The sequence below is a fragment of the Gorilla gorilla genome, chromosome 9 (assembly GCF_029281585.2).
Source record: "Gorilla gorilla gorilla isolate KB3781 chromosome 9, NHGRI_mGorGor1-v2.1_pri, whole genome shotgun sequence".
In the NCBI taxonomy this organism is placed as follows: Eukaryota; Metazoa; Chordata; class Mammalia; order Primates; family Hominidae; genus Gorilla; species Gorilla gorilla.
Window position 1 is genome coordinate 23,838,214 of NC_073233.2, and position 24,120 is coordinate 23,862,333.

Here is a 24,120-nt window from a genome sequence, read left to right on the forward strand (position 1 = left end):
AAAAAAAAAAGAAGTGGGTACTAGACTAGCCAAGAGGCCTGCCATGCTGCCCAAGGAAGGCAGGCCCTGTTGGAGTCTACCGAGAAGAGGGTCCTAGGAAACGGGGAGTGGATATGATAGCACTGGTCAGCATCCTGCAGGTACCATGGCAAGAGAGAAAAGACCAAGGACCTACAACCTGACACTTGGTGGAAGAAAATGCTTTGGAAAATCATAGGTCCTAGTCTTGCATTTTCACAAGCTCTCAGGGAAGAATTGTGTTTGTTTCCAGGGATTTCCCCAGCAGTGCTCAATACCCATTTTTTAAAAGTAATCAAGCCAATGATCTTCATGCCCCCATGTACTTTCTACAGAAGTTATTACACATTTTGCAGTTGAGGCTTGCAGAATGTGACTGCCGAGGAGAATAAACGAGAGTTAGCTGCAGAGGTAGGACTAAAACCCAGCACTCCCGACTCTACAGTTTGGAGCCCCATTGTCTCTGCCAGGCCAGAGGTGTGATTGGAAAGGTCCCCTTCACATGTTCTCTGGTGCTTAAAGGAGAGGGGATCACTTGGACTCTTGTTTCCTATTTTGGCAGGTGTCAAAAGGTGAGTTGTCCGTAGGTCCCAGCCCCGGGGAGGCCCTGGGTAAAGAAGAAAACTATCTTTGGCCACCCAGAGACCAACACACCTACCCATTCATACAAGACTGTTTGACATGGTGGTTAAGAGCCTGGACTTAGAGGTCCTGACTCATCATATATTAGCCACTGTGTCCTTAGGTAAGTTCCTCAACCTCTCTTAGCTTCAGTTTCCTCATCTGTAAGGTGAGGCTATGAAGGGACTTCAGAGAGTTGTTATGAGAAGTCAATGTAACAGTGCATGTGAAAAAACAGTAAGTGTAAGCACTCAATATATAGTAATTGCTGCATTATTCCTTCTTTGCAGAACCATTTCCCATGCATCTCCTGGGTGTCAGGCAGCGGGCTGAGTGCTGGACACACAGAAGTCAGGCAATAGGGGACAGAGGATCAAGTCAGGGAAAGAAACAGGGCGCTTTGATAGGATGTTATGTGAGCACAGATAAGGGGCATCTAATTCAACCAGGTGAAGGCTCCCTGGAGCAGGTGACATTTGAGCAGAGTCTTGATGGCCAAGAAGAGCTAGTGAATTGAAGGCAGGTACTCCAGGCCAGACCAGCTGCATGGACATGGTTATGAAGAGGCCAGCCCATGCATCAAAACCACAAAGTCACAGAAACACCAATGCATATACACTCATTAAGTCACTCATAATGATAGCCACAAATATGGCCATCCAAACGGGGGCATAGACACACACACATGCACACATACACACAGAAAGACACACCAAAAGACACAGGGACAAACAGAACACACATATAGAACCATAAGCAGTTCTTAGGGGAACTCATTCAGAAACACATACACCCTCCCAAACCTACACGTTTTCCTACTGAGACTTAGAGGCTGTTTGAAGCTTTAGCCCTTCGATCAAACCCAGACTGTTCCTTCTTCCTTTGGCTCAACTGATAGCCCAGGGCAGTGCTGGCAGGTTTCAGACACCAGCAGCTCATTATGAATCCAGTTCTCTTGTCCTTCAGCCAGATCAGTGGCATCCATGGCAGGTGACAGATTGGGAGTAGGGGTTGGGTTGGAGAGGAGGCTGGAAAGAGCTATAGATCATAGGCAAAGCCCAACCTGGGTCCCAGCTTTCCCTGGGGAGTGGCAGCGGGGTGACAGGAGCATCAAAGATCTGGCAAGTCACAGACACTTTCAGTAACTAAAGAGGACATCAGAAATGTTCGTCCTTGCGGATACCAAAGATGACATGTTTCTTGCCAACTCTGAGTATCTTAGGAAGGAAGAGTGATGATGAATAAACCATAGGTGCCTCGCTGTGCCAACTGCTGCAGGATGGATTCAGGCTGGGCAGAAAAAACGGCTTCCTCTCCCAGACTGTGAAACACTGCAACATGTAGCTAGGGAGCTTCCTTCTTTGTCATTCATAAAGACCAGAATAGCACTCGGTTCTCTCTGGATTAGAATGGCTTGGGGGCTGGGAGATGAACCAAATGATCTCAGTAAATGATCCCTTTCCCCCATTTTCTGAGCTCAGAAGCCCACATGAGAATTAAGCCACATCCCAGGCAACCACATGATGGAGAGTTCTTTGTTGCGGACACTGGAGACTATATTTACTTTCAACTCTTGTTTCTGTGTCGGAAATTTTCTGATTGTGTTTGGGCTGCAGGGAACAAATATTAAATCTGATAAGGCCCACTGCCACTGAGGCAGGGCCATCTGTCTCAGGGATTTGTGTGCTAAGTAACTGGGACAAGAGCATTCCAATGAGACGGTAATAAACCCCAGGGTTTGTGTATAAACAAAGAGAAAAAAATGGCAATGATAACGTTCAGATGAACTAAAATTCTAAGTGCTCTCGCCATCTCTTTGGCACGTCCTGCCTCAGAGCTCTCTCCTTAGCAGAATCCCACAAGGGTTTTGGGAAACACAGGAAGAAGAACGTGGTGTGGACACTCTGATAAGGGCTCTGGCCTGTGTCATTTCCCCCTAATATTAACAACTGGCTCCATGCTGCTTCAGGATCGCCAATGGGGGGTATTCTGGGGTAGCCTATGGTCAGGCTAGAGCCGAAGGTGACACTCCTGTAGACAAGAGAAGCAGCCGCTTCCCCTCTCTTTTATGGGCCAGGTAAAGTAGAGAGGCTCAAAAAGCCAGATATGGCTTCAAAAGCCATCAAAGTTTAAATAAGCAAAAGTGGTCCTTGCATTCTTGGTTGAGCAAGAAATCTTCCCATGGCAGCCTGGCAAATTCCTACTCATCCGTCAAGCCCCTTTCAAACATCCCCTCCTCTATGAAGCTGTTCATGACCACTGGCTAAGTTAATCACTATCTTTTCCCACAATTCCCTGAATATTCCTCCTAAGAGTCACATGTAACACATAGCACAAAAGTATTTTATTTCGATTTCTCTCCTCACTGTTGGATTTCATAATTCTTGGAGCCAGAGGTGATGGCTTGATAATAATAGTCAATTTAGCTTCCTGGCTGTAAATGCCCAGACTGTGGAGTGAGTCTTGTATTCAAATTCTGCCTCTGTTATTAACTAGCTGAGAGACCCTGGGGAAAATTACTTAAACTTTCTGAGCCTCAACTTTCTCATCTGTAAAATGGGGATAAGAATACCTATCATCTCATAAACTGTACAGTATTTGAGGTATACCACAGTAAAGATGTTGCAAAATATACTCATGCCAAAGGATAGTTTTAGGGATTAAATAACACATGGATAACTCCTGCACACAGCCAGGTACGTATTATGTGGTCAGTAAGTGGCTGTTAATATTGTTAATCATCCTCATCATAACTATTGCTTTCATATTCCCACAGCCCAACCCAGGCCTGGCACACAGCAGTGTTCAATGAAAGTTTGCTGCATAAATCAGACTCGACGTATCTCATATCTGTGGCCAAAACTGTTCAGCTGACTAATTATGTCTCCAGAAAAATGAACATAAACCTCCTGAGGATTAACTGCTAGCTGAGATTTTGGAGCTCATGAGATGAACAAATGTTACGCAAAGGGTGTCATAAATTATTAAAAACCCTAATTCCCCATTCTCTGCATTATTTTCAGACTGTCTGTGGTTAAAATGTTATAATGACATCCTCACTTGGAAACTAAAACTCTGAAACTTATTAGGGGTGAACAGGTTTTCATTTTGTGGCCATTTAAACCTAAATGGCTGCAAGGAAACAGACAACAGAGCACAGTCTGCCCAGCCCCCGAAGTGGATGCTACGGCCCCACGCAGGGCAAATAACCCCGGGGAAAGGTTTTCTAGTGCCAACAAATTTCAGTTTGTAGAATTGTTACAACTGCCAAGGCCATTGGATATAATCTAGTTTAATAAGTCTCCAGTGTTTTTTAAGCCATGGAAACTTTTCTTAAACAAGAAATTTTAATGGAAAAGTCCAACCTATTAATAAAACTACGGGCAGCTTTGAATGAAATTTGGAGTGGGGAGAGACAAAGCTCCACTCGTGAGGGTTTCCCACTTCTCTCTCCTCTGACAGTAGCTCCCAAGATGCCCCTGCAGAAAGCTCAAGTGCCAGCCTTTACAGGACTGAAGAAGACAGATCTTGAAAACTTTTAAAGAGTTTACTAAGATGACATGAACTGAAAGCCAACAAATCCAAGTCACAGAAGCTCTAGACACTGGACAAACAAAAGCACTTCCTGCAGTTTTCGGACTGACCTAACTACCGGGAGAGGTATTATGGTAGTGACGGTGAGAGGAGAGTAGGATACCCTTGGGGCATAGGCTCGCCCTCTGGCATTTCTGTTGACCAGATGCAGAGTATTCTGTGGTGGGGATACTGCTATGGGCTTTGCGCATGCGTGAGGATCCACTCCAGTGTGGCCATGGCTCACACACATTGGCCTGTTGCACTCTCAGAAACAACTGAAAACCATCTAGAGGGTGCCTTACCCTACCCCTGGGGCTGCCTACCTTGGGCTGGAAGACGTCGTTCTCCTTCCCAAGGTGGTCCACGATCCCAAAGATGCACAGTGGCCCGGCGAAGCCCAGCAGGTCGGCCAAGATGCGGAAAGTGCTGCTGAGGACCAGGCGCCTCCCGAAGGCATGGCTGAGTGCCTGCCAGATGGCCCGGGCACCTTGAGTGCCCTGAACGTCCTTCCGCTGCCCAGAGAGACCATGGCCAGGTCAGAGTGCCTGAGGGCTCATTCACGGCTGGGCCTAGCCTCCCAGGATGCCCCTAGCTCCTGTTGTCTGGGGAAACCCAGTGGTCACATCCTCTGCAAATAGGTGAACTCCAGGAAGAGATCATGGAATCAGCAAGTGCACAATTGGGAGGGCCCTATCGACACCAACATGGTCTAGATGGGGAAACTAAGGCCAGATGATTGCTCAAGGTCACACAGCTGGTCAGGGACTATGTGATGAGCACAGCACTGGAATGAGGAGGTGGCCATGTGCCACACTCACTCATTACCACCTGCCACCGTGTCTGCCTCAGCAACTGCCCTGGTGCGAGGGCAGAGGAAGTGAAGGAGCACTGGACTGGGAGCCAAGAGACTGCCTCTGCCGCCTGCCAGATATGGCCAGCTCTGGGCAGGTCACAGCCTTTCTCAGGGCCTCAGTTTGCTCCTCAGTGATATGGGGAGATTCCTGTCTGGCTCAACTCATAGAGTTACCATAAGGATCAGGCCACTAACACCCCTGTTCTCCAAATCAAGTGAACACTCCAACCTTTATAGTCAGTAAGCTCCAGAGGAAAGAGCACAGGGATGTGAGAGTCCAGTGGGGTCACTTCCCTTCTCAGAGCCTCAGTTTCCCCATCTGGATAAGGACAAGGACGTTGGACTAGATGACCTAAACGGTAAGGGCCATTCCAACTGTGCCTGTCCTATGAATCCTCAGCCCTGCACCTGTCCCTGGTTCACTGTGTGACTTAAAGCAAGCTTCTTCCCCTCACCAGCCTCAGTTTCCCCTCTTGTCCGACCAGGATTTTGACCTAATGCCCTTTGAGGTCCCTCTCTGTGACCCTAAACCAGAAGGCAGGGAATAGATGGTGTGGCTGTGCCCCCACTGACCACCTGGGCGTCAAAGGCCTCGCAGAGCCGTTGGTAGTTGGTGAGGGCCCTCATGGCGATGGGCAGCTTCCCGATGGCTCGCAAGTCGATGGGCTTCTTGTGGGCAGTCTTGATGAAGGCGTTCATCCACCAGTAGGTGCCTTTGGACAGCAGATTCACGAAGGGCTGCAGGAAGCGTACCCCCAGGTCTTGCAGGTCCTCGGGAGGCTTCACCTCCCTCGGTGTCTTGAAGAAGATGTATCTCTGTGGGGCACATGGGCCATGGGAGATGGGTAAGTCCAACTTCTCACCACTCCCTACCTTGCCCCAGCAAGGATCTGGGGTTGTGATATTCCACACTTGATCTCTAAAAGATGGGGCCATCTTTCACCTGTAATTATTACCAGGAAAAGGATTCCCCAACACTTCTTGGCCACCAATGTCAGGGCATCCTGACTTTGTAACTGCTCATTGAGGTCGACTTTGAACTCCCCATGGCTAGGCTGGGTTGGGTTTAGGTTGGGTTGGGGAGGAGCAGGAATCTCTCATATGCTGTCTTCTCCACAGATCTAAGGATACCACCATGTTTCATATACAGTTCACAGAACTCCAAGTCATGCAGACCTGGTTTTGAATCCTGCCTCCTCCACTTACTAGCAAGGTGTTTTTGGACAAGCCTCATCTAAAATGTTTCCTCATCTATAAAGGGGATGGTGCTTGCATCACAGGGTTCCTGTGAGGGTCACTGGAGGGGGGGACACATAAGGAGCTTTGTGCCCTGCAGATCACCATCTAAAAGCAGAAGAGTCAGAGAAATGCAGGCAGTCCAAGTTCGAAAGGGCTGTAGCCCTCACTGCTGGTTGGAAGCCAGGGAAAGGGTTTTCTCACTCATTGCTGGCAGATTACAGTCTTTCTGGAAGGCAATATGTAACACTGATCAAAATTTAAAATACACAGACCCTTTGACCCAGCAACGCCATTCCTTGGACTCTCCCATAGAAATAAAAGCAGCAATACATAAATATATAAGTATGCTCAACACACCATTATTCATGAAGGCAAGAACTTGGCAACAAAGTAAATGCCCATCCATAGAGAAATAGCTGAACACATTATGGCTCATCCATACGATGGAATATTATGCAGCCATTAAGAAAACGGAATTAGCCATATCATATGGCTTGGAGGGAGTCCCAAGAGATATTTGTTGGGTGAGAAAAGCACAGTGCAGAAAACAGTGCATAATATGATCCCATTCTTACAGGATAAATACCGTGGGGGAAACCTACATATTCACTTGTGTTGAGAGGAAAAAACCTGAATAGGTATTTATTTAGACAGACACATATGGTATTATACTAATAAAAACAAAGCATGGGAAAGACAAACGAGTTCATTAGTCTGGGCTGCCTGGGGAGGTAGAGGCAGGGGAAGGGGAAGGTTGGAGTCTGGGGTGAGGAAGAGAGAGGGAGGCGGGAGCAAACAGAAAGGAAAACAAAACACTTACTCATTCATTTACGAGCGTGACGATATGAATACATTAAAGCAAAGTCCCCCACCCCCGAAGAAGGAAAGTAGGAGAGGCCAGTGCCTGATGCTTATCTTCCCTTTCTATGGAGTCACCCGCCAACCTCAGCGAACACACCCATCACCCCCCTCTCCCTCTGGGAGCCTGGGGTAGAGTGCACGTGGGCCAGATGCAGTGTCTATCCTGAAATTTCCGCCACGGCCCCACTCCCCTTTATACGGGCAGGTAAAACAAGCTGATCCCTTCTCAGTTTGGCTGAGAAGCAGGGTGGGGGCCCGAACCCAGGGCAGGACAGAGGCCAGAGCCTCTGCTTCCCACCCCACCCTGGCCCAGGTGGCCTGCTTACCCTCACCCTGATGACATTGACCTCCACGAGGAGCAGCATCCCATAGAGGATCACCAGCAGCCCTGTGAGGCAGAAGCGTAGCTGCGAGAAGCCGATGGCGTGGTCCAAGAACTTGACAAACTTGATGGTCTTGGTGATGAAGGCCAGGGTCCAATACACCAGCAGGGCTGCCGAGGAGAGATGGAAGATCGCAGAGACGTGTGTGCATCATGTGTGTACACTCACATAACGTGTGCAAGTATGTGGCAGAGAAGGAGACAGAATAAGCGTGCCTGGGTGTGTACATTTCCGAGTAAGGGGATGTGCACATTTCCGAGTAAGGGGATGTGCACGTGTGAATATATCAGAGTGCATGACTCTAAGATGACGCACATACATCTTAACATTCATGAAAAACACCAATAATCTCATAAATCAAACTGGTCAGACAAATGTCCCTTAAAAATAAATGATCATGGGAAGAATGGAAAATTTATTTATTGAATTTAACTAAGTTACAGGCACTGTGCCAAGTAAGCACTTTAAACACATGATCTCATCTATTCCTCACCATAACTTTTCAAAGAAAGTACACTGCCATCACCCCCAATTTCTCAGACAAAGGAAATGAGGCTCAGAAAGGTTAGGTAACAGATCCAAGGCCACACACCCATTAACTGGCAGAGCTGGGCTGGCCTGACGCTGGAGCCCATGCATGCAAGCTCCATGCTATAATGACTTACTTGTGGAATTTCCAAGTGAGGGAAATCTTAAAGGTCATTCAATCCAGCCTTTCATTTTACAGATGAGGAAACTGAGGCCCAGAAATAGGATGTGACCTTGCCCAAGTACACTGGCAGCTAGGGACAGAGAGAGGGTGAAAGCCTGGGTCCCTGTCCTCACAGTTCAGAGCCCACCACAGCATGATGATGGAGCAGGGGCATGGGGGATACGGAAAGAGCCAGCCACAGTTCCGTGAGGCAGCGTTATACAGGGGTTAGTGGTGGTGGCTCCGCAGCCAGATACACCTGGGCTCAGAGCCTGTGACACAATAGCTGTGTGACCTTGGATTAGTCACTTAGCCTTCTAGAGCTTAGTTTCCTCATCCATTAAGTGGGAATCATAATAGTGCTACCTAGAAGGTTCTTGTGAGAAACATATGGAAAGCATTTAGTGCAGTGAGCCTCACACGCAGCGGGTGCTCTTTGGACATTAGCTGTTATATTTTTATTATCTCCAGATTTAAGACCTGGGGAAGGTAAACCTCAGAAGCTATCAGTAGATTCTATCCTAAATTCTCGCACACACACTCACTTCAATCTGCCAATAAATCACTGTCAGCTTCCAACAACCAAAACCAGCAATAACCTGTGAAGTCCCCCTTTGAGGGTGGGGGAGATTTTAGCACTGGCAGCTCCTTCCCTCCTCCCTCCTAGACCAGATGTGGATAAGGTCAGCTTCGTGACACAGAGCCCCTCTCCAGAGGACCCGAGTGAGGGAGAGAGACTTTCACCCTGCCCTCTATCCCTATGTGGGCCTGGGCATGGATGCCAGAGCATCTCTTGGGCACAAATCTGGGATCTGTCCTGCCTGGCTCAGGGTTAGGAAACAGGTTGAGATGTTGGACCCCACCATGAGCCCAGGGCTGAGCTCACCCGGGGGGATCAATGCCATCCACCTTGGGTCCCTGCAGGAGGACATTAGGATGGAGGGCAGAAGCATCTGCCTTCTGGTCTCACGCCTCAGGACTGGAATAATGTCCCCCAGCTCAGGCTGGTCTCTAGGTCTGGAGGAATTCCACAGTTGAAGGCTGTCCCCCTGCCTCCACTCCACTCTGCCGGACAGATTCTATCCCAGGCATCAGAAGCCCTTTAGCCCTTAATGAGAGCTGCCTACAGGAGCCGAGACTTGAAAATATGCCTCATGCTCGTCTTGTTCCTAACACTTAACAGATATGGTCTGCTTTGCTCTTCATTACAACCCTATGACTTAGGCAGGGACTTACTCTTCCTGCCCAGGTGGGGAATCGGAGGCTCAGAGAGCTTGGATGTCTTGTGCAAGGTCACACAGGGAATTAGCTGTGGACCCAGGACTAGGCCCAGAGGTTTTTTGCATAGTCCTGTCCTGCAGTGCTGAGTGCTCAGCCTGTTGTCAGACACAGAAGTACTCAGCAAAAGCTGAATGCCTGATGAGAGAAGAGGGAAAAGGAAGGAAAGAGGCATAACCTGGGGGCTGCTGGTGAGCTCCCATTACTCCTCCTTCTCCCTCTATTCTTCTCCCTCGCCCCACACCTCTCCCATTAACAAATGCTGTATATTTCACGTCCTAAATAGCTTGAATCTATCTACTTCTCTCCATCCCTGTGGTACCACCTAAGTCCAGGCATCATCATGTGTCCTCTGTATTCCCGCTATACCCTGAGAGCCTTCTCATTGGTTTCTGCACTTCCTCCCCATCTTGTTCTCCTCCAAGCTGGTCTCCATAAAGCAATTATTATGATTATGTTGAAAACCCCTCAATGCACCCATGTTCATAGCAGTGCTATTTACAAGAGTCAAGAGGTGGAAGCAACCCATTGACAGACGAATAGATAAACAAAATGTGGCATATCCATACAGCAGAATATTAGCCTTAAAAAGGAAGGAAATTTCAATACATGCTACAACATGGATGAACCTTGAGGACATTATGCTCAGTGAAATAAGCAAGTCATAAAAAGACAAATAGGCCAGGCATGGTGGCTCTCGCCTGTAATCCGAGCACTTTGGGAGGCCGAGGTGGGCAGATCACAAGATCAGGAGTTTGAGACCAGCCTAACCAATATGGTGAAACCCCGTCTCTACTAAAAATACAAAAATTAGCCAGGCATGGTGGCAGGTACCTATAGTCCCAGCTACTCAGGAGGCTGGGCAGGAGAATCGCTTGAACCAGAGAAGCAGAGGTTGCAGTGAGCCGAGATCACACCACTGCACTCCAACCTGGGCAACAGAGTGAGACTCCATCTCAAAAAAAAAAAAAAAAAAAAAAAAAAAGACAGTGTATGATGCCGCTTAGATGAGGTACCTAGAGTGCTCAAATTCATAGATAGAAGGTAGAATGGTGGTTGCCAGGGGCTGTAAGGAGGGAGAAATGGGGAGTTATCATTTAATGAGTACAGAGTTTCAACTTGGGAAGATGAAAAAGTTCTGGAGATGGATAGTGGTGATGGCTACACAGCACTGTGAATATACTTTTTTTTTCTTTTTTTGAGACAGGGTCTCACTCTGTTGTCCAGGCTGGAGTGCAGTGGCACAATCTTGGCTCACTGTAACCTCCACTTCCCAGGCTCAACTGATCCTCTCTCCTCAGCCTCCCACGATCCTCCCACCTCAGCCTCCCAAGTAGCTGGGACTACAGGTGTACATTACCACGCCCAGCTAATTTTTATGTTTTTTGTAGAGACGGGGTTTTGCCATGTTGGCCAGGCTGGTCTCGAACTTCTGAGCTCAAGCAATTCACCTGCCTTGGCCTGCCAAGGTGCTGGGATTACAGGCATGAGCCACCATGCCCGGCTGTGAATATACTTAATGCCACAGAACACTATACTTAAAAACAGTTAAGATGATAAATTTTATGTTAAACATGTTAAACCACACACACACCACACACATACACACACAACTTCCCATTGCTGTTGGGATAAAGGCCAACATCTGTGGTATGACCTTCCAGCTGGGTGCGGTGGCTTACGGCTGTAATCCCAACACTTTGGGAAGTTGAGACCTGATCACTTAAGGCCAGGAGTTCAAGACCAGCATGGTCAACAGGGTGAAATCCCAACTCTTCTAAAAATACAAAAAATTATCTGAGTGTGGTGGTACACGCCTGTATTCCCAGCTACTCAGCAGGCTGAGGCACAAGAATCTGCTTGAACCCAGGAAGCGGAGGTTGTAGTGACCCAAGGTGGTGCCACTGCACTCCAGCCTGGGCACAAGCAAACAAAACCCAAAGTCCAGCTCCCCTCCACTTTGCACCCACGCCACTCTTCTTCTTCTGAATTTTCTAATGTGTTTTGTTCCTTCTGCCTTGGGGCCTTTGCACATGCTGTTTCCTTTGCCTGAAGCACTCTTTCCTCCCTTCTCCCAGTTAGTTCCTTCAGTTCTCAGCTCAAATATGACTTTTTCAGAGAACATTTCCGTGGCCTCATCTGGGTTCCAGGATCATGGTTCCCTCACGGGACAATGTAAGCTGCATCACAGGTCCCCTTTCTGTGGGACTCCATACCCAGGCCAGACATCAGCCCCTTGGAGGGCCGGCCATTCTCCCAATACCCATTGCCCTCTGTCCCTGCAGTTCACAGGCACGTCCCCTCCACTTTTCCCTGTTCTAGAATTTCTGGCTCTGTGGAGCGTCCTTTCAAGGGGAGAGAACTCCAACAAGGGGAATGGAGGGAGTTAGTCTTTGTTCCTTAGAAAAGGACAAATCCATCCATGGGTGATAACTTGTGCTTTAAAGAGAGAACATTATGTGTTTGCTGGAGAATGAGAAAATGAACTCCTCAGATGTCCAGACAGGGTGTTTCCAGAGGACACTGGTCAGCCAGGCCCTGGTGGTTAATGAAGGGTTCTCTACAGACAAGGAGCTACTTCAGAAATGGAAGCAGGGTGGCTCTCTGAAGCCTGTATTTAACATCTCCCCTCTCAACCTGCTTCCCCCAGCTCCCATTCATACTCATGTGGGGACCTCTGGGCTAGGGGTAGGGGTATCACCTGGATAATCCTAATGGAGCTCAGATCCCACCTTCTACAGAAAGGCAGACCTGTGACTACTGCAAGAAACACCCTGTACTCCCTGCAACACCATGATGCCACTGGCTTAGCACAGAGTGTGCCAGACTCCAAATGTCAATTCGATGCTGTGATACCTAAAAGTCAGTCTGACTTAAGGACATAGTGTGAACAAAGTCTAACTGCCAGATGTACAGCCCCAGCCTTAGACACACAGGCTGAACCCCAACACAGAGGCAGACCTGCGGATTGATACCTTTACCCCAAGGACGAAGTCTGAGGGCCCTTAGACACGCAGTCTCAGAAATGATTAGGAGATTGCACAGATGCTAGACTCCCGGCTGTGCCCCTTGACGAGCTAGACTAGTGCCAGTTATTTAACCTCTGAGCCTCAGTTTTCTGATATGTAAAGGGAAAATAATAATGGTACCTACCTCATAGAGTTGTTGCAAGGATTAAATGAGTTAATATATCACATAGGTAGGATGGGGCCTGGCATACAGTAAGTACAAAGTGAGTATTTACCGTTATTATTTTTAACCTCTCAGTTTCAGGGTCCACACTGGAAAATGGGGATATTAACAATACCAATAAGGAGGCTGGGGGAATTAGCCTGTGGGACAATGAATGTAAGGAGCATGGCATGGAGCCTGCCCCATGGCACATGCTCAGTAAACACCAACCATCATCCTGTTGCTTCTGCCTGGGACCCCAGTCCTGCAGTATTTAACATCTCAGAAGCTCTAAGTGGGCACTCCTTCCCGAGTCTCTCTAAATGTTAGCAAACCTCAAGCTCTGGTCCCAGAGCCTTTCTCTTCTCTCCCCAGGTGACCTCATCCAGGCTCAAGCTTTCTTCTCCCTCCCTCCCTCCCTCCCTCCCTCCCTCCCTTCCTTCCTTCCTTCTAGATGGAGTCTTGCTCTGTCACCCAGGCTGGACTGCAGTGGCGCGACCTCAGCTCACTACAATCTCCACCTCCTGGGTTCAAGAGATTTGACTGCCTCAGCCTCCTGAGTACCTGGGACCACCGGTGCGTGCCACCATGCCCAGCTAATTTTTCTATTTTTAGTAGAGGTGGGGGTTTCTCCATGTTGGTCAGGCTGGCCTCAAACTCCTGACCTCGGGTGATCCGCCCACCTCGGCCTCCCAAAGTGCTGGGGTTACAGGTGTGAGCCACGGCAGCCGGCCCCAGGCTCAAGCTTTAGATGTCATCTACAAGGCCCACCTCCTGAAAGTGTAGCTCCTATCCTGACTTCCCCATGAAAGCCCAACTTGACACTTGAGTTGGCTGTCTCTGTGACATCTCAAACTCGATATGCCCCCAGTAGAAAACTTTATCCCCACCACAGCCCACCTCCCCCTCCTCTGTCACATCAGTTACTGATGCCACAGTTCACCCAGGCTCTCAGGCCCAGAGCCTGGGACTCTTGCTCGCTCCTCTCCTGACGCCTGCCCTCACCTCCCACTCTTCCCCTTGCTCATTTGGCTTTGCCCACAGTGACATCTTTGCCAAATCTATCCCTATCAGAGGCCTTTGCACTTGTCACTCCCCTTGCAGGGAACACCTTCCCCCAAATATCTGCATGCCCACAGTTACCAGAGCCCTTCCCTGACCATCCTGTGTAGATAGCAACATTGTCATTGCCCCACCCCTTACTCAGCTTGATTTTCTTCATAGCATCCCCACCACCTATTTGTTTGTTTGTTTATTCACTGTCTTTGCCTGTCTATCCTCCTTCACCAGACTGTAAGCTCCATGAAGGCAGGGATTTTTTTCTTTTTCTATTCCAAATCTCTACTGTTTAGAGCAATAGCTGGCACATAATGAGTCCTCAGTAAACATTATGTGAAGAAATGAATGAAGGTGCTGCCCCTCCCTCCTACACCTCACCTACCAATTAGCAGCTTGGGGAAGTTGGAAGTCTCGATGTTGTGATAGTAGACCACGGAGGTGACAGCAGCCATGAACGCCATCCCGGCTGGCATGTACAGGTGGAGATGGTGGGATTCGGTCACCCTGAGATGGGAGAGAGAAACAGACAGGATGGGGACATGCTAAGTACTGCAATAGAGCAGCCCAGGCCTTGAATTTCAAAGGCTGAACACTGAACCTTTATAGCATCACTTTATAGGCTGCAGGGCCCTTTAGTTAATGGGCATATTTGGGGTATGGGCTGGGCAGAGCTGCCAGTACATGGAGTAGAGCTGGGTATGTGATCTGGAGGCCTTACTATGTGCTGAGCCCTAAGCACAAGGGTTGCTGGGGTCTCTTGAACAGTTCAGGGGCCTGTATGCCACAACTCACCCAGTGACAGCCCCATTTAACATGAACAGCATAAGTCAGCACTGGCACCCTCCCCAGAGGCTGTGATAACAAACTGATGAGAGTCAATATTTATGGAGCATTTACTCTGTGCCAGGCACTGTTCTAAGCATGCGATATGTGTTAACCCATTTAATCTTCATTAAACCCCATCGAGTGGGTACTCTTAGTCTCCCATTTTATGGGGTGAGGAAACTGAGGCACGAAGAGGCATTTCCAAGGTCACTGATTTTGTCTCCTCTCTCGGGATGGGGAATGGAGCAGTCAATACCAGCTCATAGTCTCTTCACCTTAACTCACAGAGGCCTCTAAGTGGGTGGACTGTGGCCTGGGGGTAAGACCTAGAGGCAGCCAGAGCCTCCTCCCAGGCCTCAGTCTTCCCTGGGCCTGGTGAGGAGGGTCACCTTAGTTGGTCGTGATCATGCCCTTCCACAGCTCCATCCTGCAGACAGCAAAACCCACTCTGCTCAGCCTGGAATGAAAGGCCCAGGCTATGTGGCCTCCAGCCACTTTGCCAGATCTGCCCAGCCTGCCCTTTCTGCTCCAGCCCTGTGGTACCCACTCCATTCCCAGATGGCCTGCTACAGCCTGCTGCCTCAGTGCTGCTGTTGCCCACCAGGCTACTTCTATCCAGTGTGCCAATGGTCCCTGCCCTTGAGAAGCTGATGGTATGGAGGGGGCTGCCATGCTCAGAGCTAACTGTTGGAGTCAGCAGGCTAGGGAAGTGATACTGCCGATGGACAGAGACTGAGAGAGCACAAAGGAGGGGGTGGGCAACCAAGGACAGCTTCCCAGAGGAGGTGGCACCAGGCTGGACTTTGAAGGATACATAAGAGTTCATCAGAGAAGGAGGAAGGACATGAGGAGAGCCATCCTGTGACCTCAGTGGGTCTGGTGGGACTGAGGTGCAAGTGTAGAGGCAATGTGGGCTGTCCACCAAAGAGTATCTTCCCCTTATTCTGTGCCAGGAGGACCACAGGTTTGCTCCAGCAGCAATATACCCAGCCCCAGGGAATGGATGGTGATTGGTTTAAGCAGCCATGCAATGCCATAGTCCTTTGCCAGTGTTGGTCCACGTATTCTGGCCAGTGAGATGTCAAGGAAAGAACGATCTCTGTCATAAAGGAGAGGCATGTTGGGAGCATGCCCTCTCTGCTCATGCTAAGTAATACCCGGAGCTAGGCAGCCACCTTGTGACCATGGGGAAGATAGGCTGACACACACACAGGATGGTATGGAAAGATGGGAAGAGGCTGGGTCCCTGAAAACATCAATAAGCATCAAACCAACTTGAAAAGGCAAACTCCACATTTCTTTTTAATGAAATGGTAGATATTGATATTCTTTAGTGGATATTCTCCAAAAAAGATCTTCAAACTAATGTAGAAGGTACAAGACAGACAAGGCCTGAGAGCAGTCATGAATGGCAACACTGGGCACAGCCAACACCCTTCCTGGGGATCTTCAAAACTCTTGCCTCTTTACTCCTTGAAATAATTTTGAAACACCCTCTACTCTCTCACACATTTTTAAGCTGACATCTAGATATGTTTTATTATATGCTGATATAAATGCTTTTTTTTTGCAATAGGAGGTAGAAATGTTAAAATTTTATAAGACGAAATAAGATGAGGATTAACCATAATTGAACTAAATATTTCATGACATGGCTTCATAGAATAGTTTTTAGCTGCTTTGTTAAATAATACACATTCAATTAGTTAAGAAATTAGGTAAAGTTTTATATACAGGCTTTATCCAGTGTATGGTGGTCTGGGAAAATATTGTAGTTATTAAAAAATATCTTCTTCACTAACTTATCCTGTTTTGATTGTTCTGAATTCAGAACATCACACACAGAAATAATACCCAAAGGAAGAGGGGAAGCCCTACAGGTTTAAGATGGCTTAATTAGTCACTAAATGAGGCTCACTCTAAATCAAATCAGGGCTGCCTTAATCAGCCCCCACTCCCACCTGCCCCCTAAATTTCCAAACAGCTCTGAAGACCCAGGCTGGATTAGACTGGGGGTATCACAAGCGTCTGTGACTTCTCCTGTCTGCTCTTTTCCTGCCCCTCACTCAGGCCTGGGGGTAGGAGCTCACAAAGACCAGATGACAATTACTCAGCTTGAGCTGATCTGTGCCCCGGGGAGGAGATGGCCCTTTGCACTGAGCTGAAGCAGTGCAGCCACACACAGGAGGGGCTGCTGACAGCCAGCAGGAGGGCATCCCTGGACCGATTCATTCCAGTTTCCCACATTCTGGGAATACACAGTCTACCCAGTGCTCTGCCACTCCGGGCTCTGCACCCTGTCCATGCTCGAATTTCACCCTCCACAGCCCCATGAAGCAGGCAAGCCAGGGACTATGATGCTTGTTTCATAAGGCCAGAGAGCAGTCATGAATGGCCACACTGGGAACAGCCAACACCCTGCCCAGGGATCTTCAAAACTCTTGCCTCTTTACTCCTTGAAATAATTTTGAAACACCTTATACTTTCTCACATTTTTAAGTTGGCAACTAAAATGTTTTATCGTATGTTTATAAATGCTTATGAGGCCCAGAAAGCCTGAATGACTTGTGCAAAGTCCCATAGCTGGTACACAGCAGCAGTGCTCACTGAAGACCCAGGTCTTCCTTCTCCAAGGGTGGGGGTGTCTTTCTCTGTCACCATCTGGTGAGTATTTCCCATCTGAGGGCTCACTGTGGCATTTGTGCTACTTTGGAAGGGGTGTAGGGGTGGGGGTGGAGGCGGACTTGTCACCTGCTTGTGTAGCAGTATGCCTTCTGGTCTTCTTGCCGGTCTAGGGACTTTAATAAGCAGGCAGAGCTGCTGCCTCCAAGGCAAGCAGGTATTTTAGAGATCACTGCTGAAGCCAGGATGCAGGGACATTGGGGAAGGGAAGGTGGGGAACGGGAGGGAGGATGAGGGAGCCTATCTCCTGCCATCCAACTACAGGAGCCAGGCAGCGCTGCAGGAGTGCAGTCTGGGTATAATCTGATTCCAGCTCAGGGGGCGCTGGACCTCAGATACTCAAGCCAAATATCCCTCTTCTCCACCACTCCCTCTCCTGGCAGTCTCTCATCCTTGCTGGTTACTGGATTCTTCCTTAGTGAGATGGCTGCTTCAGCTCCTCTTCTGTCCCTGACTGCTGACACACCATTTCTGTCTGCAGTTATTGCTCACCTAGACTACTGCAGTCAATGCTAAGTCCTGCTTCTATTATACCTCTAGCTTCTCCCTGCCTCCAGCCTGCGCTGAACACCTCAGGTTCCCACCTAAAAGTGTTATGCTGATGACATCTCTCTTCTGTTCCAAACTGCTGACCAAATCCAACCCAAACATGCAGTCTGGGATTCACAGTCCTCCTGAGATGCCCCAACCTGGGTTCCCAGCCTCAGCCTCCATCGCTCCCCAGCCTGTGTTTAATGCTCCAGCCCCTGCGCTGCTCCCTAGCCCTACCTGCTTTTCTCTTTGGTGCCTTTTCCCTTCCATCAGGCACCACCAGTTCTCTCCTTCCTCCTCTGTGTGTCTGAAGCCTAGTCACCCTTCCAGACTCCGCTCCAAAGCCCTCTCAACCATGGAGCTTGCCCAACTCTGCCTTCCTCTCACCTCCCAGAGTACTTATTTGTAACATGGTTTCATTCATTCTCCTAAGGACCCAATAAATGTTTATGGACTGAATAATGTTTATGTTTATCACATGCCTTGCACTGTGAACACAAAGATGAACAAGACTCAGATTCTAACTCTTAGGCCTTTCTGACTCTGAAGACAGTTTTGCAAATAGACATAAACTTTAACATACAGTGTGATCTGTGCTGTAGCAGAGGTGTGAGGAGTGTGCTGTGAGGCCCAAAGGGAAGGTGGGCATGGGGAATGAGGCCAGAGATAGGTGGGGCTGACTGTGAAGACCTTGAATGGTGGGCTGAGGATCTGAGACCACATCTTCAAAACAGCTGAGAACCAAGGAAAGGTCTTATGCAAGAGTGGGTGGTATGGTTAGATTTTTTTTTTTTTTCCAAGAAGGTAACTCCGGCAGGTTGTAGAAGAGGCCAGACATTTTCCACTAGAGTTGTGGCATTCTAATAGGCTCTAGCATTATTTCACTGGGACTTGGCATGCAGATCCATGTTCCCTCTACTCTCCTGGACTGATGGCAGGGCCTGGGACTCACTTGCGTCCAGTGCCCGGCTCAGAGAGTTTGGCACATAGAAGACACTGAGCTGCTGGATGTAGTAACAAAAGACATGGGCTTGTGGAATGCAGGTGAGCTAGGATCTCCTCGGGCCTTTCAGGAAGTACCCTGGAGCAGACTCACTTTCCTGAGTCCTCAGACAGTCACTCACCCATCAGACAGGATGCCCTCCGCAATCTCACACACCAGGACGAAGAGCAGCATGAAGGTCAGGATCCACCGCAGGTTGTGCCCAGGGAAATGAAGCCATGTGCTGTGGTGGATGTGCACCTTGGAGCTCTGACTTCCCCATCCTGCAGAGAGAGACAGTCAGAGGCAGGATGCCTGCCCACTTGGAGGAGGAGGAGGGTGCATGAACCCCAGAAAGGTGCTTGGGCATTGGGTCCATGGTGAGGGTGACACCTACACATGAGGATCCCCAAGGCTGGTACACACAAACTAAACGTCCAACTCATTCAGCCTGGTCCTATGCTGGTACCTCCCCCACCACACCTTTTTACTGAGACAGGGTCTTGCTCTGTTGCCTCTGCTGGAGTGCAGTGCCACGATCACGGCTCACTGCAGCCTTGATCTCCTAGGCTCAAGTGATCCTCCTGCCTCAGCCTCCTGAGTAGCTGGGACTACAGGCGCACATCACCATGCTCAGCTAATTTTTAATTTTTTGTAGAAAGAGAGGGGGTCTCACTATGTTGCCCAGGTTGGTCTCGAACTCCTGGACTCAAGCAGTCTTCCTGTCACAGCCCACCAAAATGCTGAAATTACAGATGTAAGCCACTGTGCCCTGCCAAGGTACCCCATTATACATACTAACTTCTTGTGTGACAAGTCATCAGGTTAATAAACCGTTTGGCTGAGAACAGAAGTGTAAATGCTGTTCTTTTTTGATTTTTGATGCACATATGAGCACATATTTTGTATGTTTTATTTCTATTTCTGTCTAATTGTCTTTGTTAATAACTAGCAACTCTGCTTCTGCAGCAACCTCTTGTAAATCTAATTTTGTGACAATCTTTCCTTTCTTCCCCAAAGCTGTATATGAATTTTAAGATTTGCTTGTTTTCTTAAAGTGAATGAACACGTTTTGGGGATGCAGGGGACACCCTATGAGTTGATAGACTTGACTGGTCTGGAAGAGTCAAGGTCTTGGAGAGAGATGGGGGGGACCTCAGTGGAGAGGCACGCACGATTGTCCCGGCCGTGGCGCCCAACTTTGCAAGCAAGGGCGCCGGGGTCGCTGCGTCGGCGAGTCGGAGCTACTTTGCGCAGAGCCTGAGAAGTTGCGCTCTGGAGACACATGCCCGGGTGGGGTGGCGGGGGAAGGGAATCCAAGTCCCTAGCTCTCGCCTCTCCTCGCCCAAGGCGCGGGCCTGGAACTGTCAGAGATCACGGACCACTGCGCGGCTCAGCCCGGTGAAAGCATAGGGGTTAGCTGGGCCTCCATCCCAGACTCCAAAGCACAGGCTTCCCTCCTCCCTAGGCCCAGCTGCCGCTGACAGGGAGGCTGCCTTGGGGGAGGGGTGACCCGGCTCCCTAAGCTGCGCCACGGAGGGTGAGGCCCGACCCCTCTCCACTTTCCCACTGCGTGCTGAGACCTCCTCTTTCCCTTTTCCCCATCCCAGCTCTTGGCCCTGCAGAAGAAACTTGGTGATCCCATGGGTCACAAACGTCCGCTGTGTTTGGCGCGGGATCAGGGGCACCGGGGGAGTGAAGGGATGAGCTGATGTGCGAGTGCGGGGACCGGCGGGCAGGACACAGGGCAGGGGACCCCGGGAACGAGGCGGACGGCGGTCGCGGGCCGGAAGGGGACGCCGAGCGGTGCGGCGCGCAGCGCCTCCTCCTCCCTCCCTGCTCTCCCGTCCCCTCCTCCGCGGCTCGCTGCGCGCACTCACCAATGAAGAGGATGGGGAAGGTGATGAAGAGTAGGAAGACGTGCGGCACCACGTTGAGCGCGTCCACAAAGCAGCCGTTGTTGAGGACGCCCTGGTCCACCCGGTAGGCGGCCGAGTGGTTCTCGCTGCCGCAGAAGGCCAGGGGCATGGCGGCGCGGGCGCAGGCTGGGCTCGGGCTCAGCTGGCTCCGCTGGCTCCGCGCGCCTGCCGCGCCTCTGTCCCTCGCAGCTCCGCCGCCCGGCCCGGCCGTCAGGCCCCCGCCCCCCGGGCCCCGCCCAGCCCCGCTGGCCTCCCCCTCCCTCACCCCGCCCTGCTCCACCACCTGCGGGGCCGGGGGGCGGCGAGGAACCCGACCGTCCCTGCTACGCTTGCGCCCACCTTCCAGATGTGGAGGCGCGTGCTCCCAGATGTTGCCGGGGTCACTTCGTGAGTGCCCTGATGCACGCGTGCGCTGGGGGCGAGGGGAAAGGCAGGCTAAGATGGGAAGTGGGGTGTGGGCGCACTGGAGTCTGGGTGGGAAAGGAGGGTGGGGCGAGCAGAAGAGAAGAGAAGGGCCCACAAGGCCTGGAGTGGGCGAGTTCAGGGTCCCGAGTGTGAGTTCACCTGGGCGTGGTGCGAATGGATGTAGAGAGCCGAGGGATGGCGCAAGTCTCCACCCAACATGGATGAGAAAAGTGGGGCAGAACGTTACCTTGTGGTGGTGGTGGGGGTGGGGTGGGGCTTGGACATTTTCAAAAGTGGTCCCAGGTGGGGCACTCCTAGGTACTGCTTTACAGCGTATCTGGCACTTTCACACAAGGGATCTCCCAGAACTCTTGCTAAGTACAGGTTCTAATCGCTTCCAATTTTCTGATGGGGAAACCCAAGCTGCGAGGGAGCAGAAGGGAGGCCAGTAACATGACTCCCCCAAGGTCTCAGTGCCAGCAAGCAGGGAAGCATAGCTTGAACCCAGCTCCTCAGGTCCCCCGTCCGCACCCCCATCATTTGTACTCATGCCTCTGGTACATGACAAACTTACAGCGACTGGCAGACCAATGGGTAGAATGGGTGACAGCCCCAGGCTGAAAAAGAGGAGTTTAAGAAACGCATCTGGCCAGACGGATGCGGATGCGAGGCAGTGGAGAGGGACTGAAATTCTTAACCTCACCTGGGACAGGCTTAACAGTTGGAGGACACCGTGCAATTGTAAAGACAACATTATGCCTTCCTATACGTTTTGGAGAGATTCTCACAAGACTGTGGCCCAAAGAAGTTTATATCGGATGTAGAAAGAACAGAAAATGGGATTTGGGGGTTAGATTTAAGAAGAACTTTCCTAGTTAGGGTATGAAGCATAAATGCACATGTTCTTAGGAAGAGTCAGGGGAACACAAAAGGAAGACCCCTTCAGCCCCTTTGCCTACAAGCTTCACTGAGCCTGCCCTGAGGCTGCTGAGCCTGGTGAGCCTCTCCAGCATGCTGTCAGCAAGGCCGAGGCTCTGCCCAGGCCCTGAGGCAGAGGGCAGATGGGGTTGGGTGAAAAGCCTTGGGAAAGCAGGAGTTCAGGGTCTGAATGCCTCAGTCTCTGACTTTGGAGAATTTCTCTGAAGCCGAAAGATGTTTCTTGCAGCATCAGCCAAAATAGTGAAAACTTGGTGGCAATAAATATCCAGCACCAGGGACAGGGGTTAATTAACCTGGAAAAATGCAACTGCTGGAACGGTGCTAGCTGAGTCTGTGTAGTCAATAGAAAAAGTTTACAAGATAGTGTCAGGTGATAAACGGCAAACAAAATTGTGCTTCCCATGATTATAGCCGTACGAAATATGTATACTTGCATGAAGCCTGCAGGGAAAGGTCAGACTTGGAAATTTGGTAAGGCGGTGCTCAGTATGTACTGGCTACCGTCGCTGTGCTTATCATCATTCCCTTTCTTTAAAAATGAGACAACTGAGGTTCAGAGAGATGAGATGACAGGTCCGTGGTCACCCAGTAAGATTTTTTCTTTTAGTTTGTTTTTCTTGCTTTCAAGGTTTTTTTTTTCATATTTTCTGCAATGTTATTATTTTCTTTTGTAGTTACAATTTCAGTTTTTTCATACTTTCAGCAATGCTATCTTTCTTTTTAGCAGTAATAATATATTTACTTTTAAAGAACAGGGTTCCTAGTCCTGGCTCTACTACTACTAGTTGTGTGATTTGGGGGCAGGTTACCATTCTGCACTTCAGTTTCCTTATTTCTAAATGGAAAAGATAATAATATGGAACCCAGATGATTAAGATGAGATCATGGGTATGAATGTGCTTTGCAAGTTGGGGAGATAGTCCAAGCTACTTCATCCCATGGGTGACTACACACGGCAGCCCCTTGATCAATCAGGGTTATTTAATGGTCTCTCCCTCACCCCACGTTGCCTGGTGCAACCCTCACACTTGCCTATTCCGGGTCATTTAAAACAAACAAAAAGTCTGGTATTAAGGGAGCATCAACTGGGACTAAGAGAGTGTTAAGTCTGGAGTCTTGGGGACTCGTGTTTGCAATCTCTAGCACAAACTTACTGTGTGACTGTGGACAAATTCCACCTTTCCCTGCACCTAGGTCTACACTGAGGACATGCACCACACTGCCCACCATGTGGGTGGGAGAATTACTTTGAAAAGTGTGGAGTCAGGTGCGCACGGAGGCATGAAAGGACTTCCTTTGTAGTATATGGGTTGTAATCCTGGAATCAACCCAAATGCTCATCAGTATGGGGCTGGTTCAAACAGACAAAACCCAAACAGACAAAAAACAGATATTGTCTGTACTGTGGGATACTGTGGAGCAAGCGCAGAGAATAGAGTTATGCTTACTGGCAGGGGAAGATATCCAAGACACAGACGCAGAGCGGTGTGTGGCATACAAAATCATTTATGTCTGTAACAGGGCTACGTCTGCCTCTGTGGGGGAGATGCTGGGTCTCTGGTGCTTCCGCACCTCTAGCGATGCCTTTTGTTTCTCTTGCTAGGGGCTGGAAGAAGGTCAGACTCTGAGAGCTTGCTTTGAGCGAGGGTACCCCGCTCTGAGAATTCCCAGCCATTCTCCTGGCAAAATGAAAACTAGGGCTGGATTTCCGGGATTGGATTCTCACACTCACCGGCTACTGGGTGGGTGTGGCCTCAGGCAGGGTGCAGTAAAGGGGCTGGTGCAGAGCTTCATAAAAGTCCTTTCCAGATCCCTTGAGCCAGGGAGGTTAAGGCTGCGGTGAGCCATGATCGGGCCACTGCACTCCAGCCTGGGCGACAGAGACAGACCCTGTCTCAAAAAAAAAAAAAAAAAAAAAAAAAAGTCCCTTCCAGCTCTGATGTTGTTCTGGCCTTAGTGCCTTTGTCTCTATCTGGCTGACTAGGAGTGCCAGTGTTCCAGTGACCATGGCAGAGGGGGTCATTACAATGACAATGGTGACGTAATGGAGTGGGGTTATAGTTGAAGAAATAAACCCTTTCAATAAC

General features: G+C 49.6%; 1 protein-coding gene across 12 annotated transcripts in view; it reads right to left on the reverse strand.

Moving 5' to 3' along the window:
- ABCC8 (ATP binding cassette subfamily C member 8) overlaps nt 1–20,950 on the reverse strand; it is an 84,184-nt gene extending 63,234 nt beyond the window's left edge. For 8 of the 12 annotated variants that reach the window (XM_004050764.5, XM_019037395.4, XM_055355963.2 and 5 more), the window contains exons 1-6: nt 20,651–20,889; nt 18,913–19,054; nt 14,133–14,254; nt 7,495–7,661; nt 5,642–5,884; nt 4,539–4,727 (exon numbers count right to left, since the gene is read on the reverse strand). In XM_004050764.5, the coding sequence (XP_004050812.5) occupies nt 4,539–4,727; nt 5,642–5,884; nt 7,495–7,661; nt 14,133–14,254; nt 18,913–19,054; nt 20,651–20,798 (1,011 nt within the window). In that variant the 5' untranslated portion in view covers nt 20,799–20,889. Of the gene's footprint in view, nt 1–4,538; nt 4,728–5,641; nt 5,885–7,494; nt 7,662–14,132; nt 14,255–18,912; nt 19,055–20,650 lie in introns of all 12 variants that reach the window. The other 4 variants (XM_031016117.3, XM_055355961.2, XM_055355964.2 and 1 more) reach the window with 3 other exon arrangements.
- Nucleotides 20,951–24,120: the final 3,170 nt, after the last annotated feature.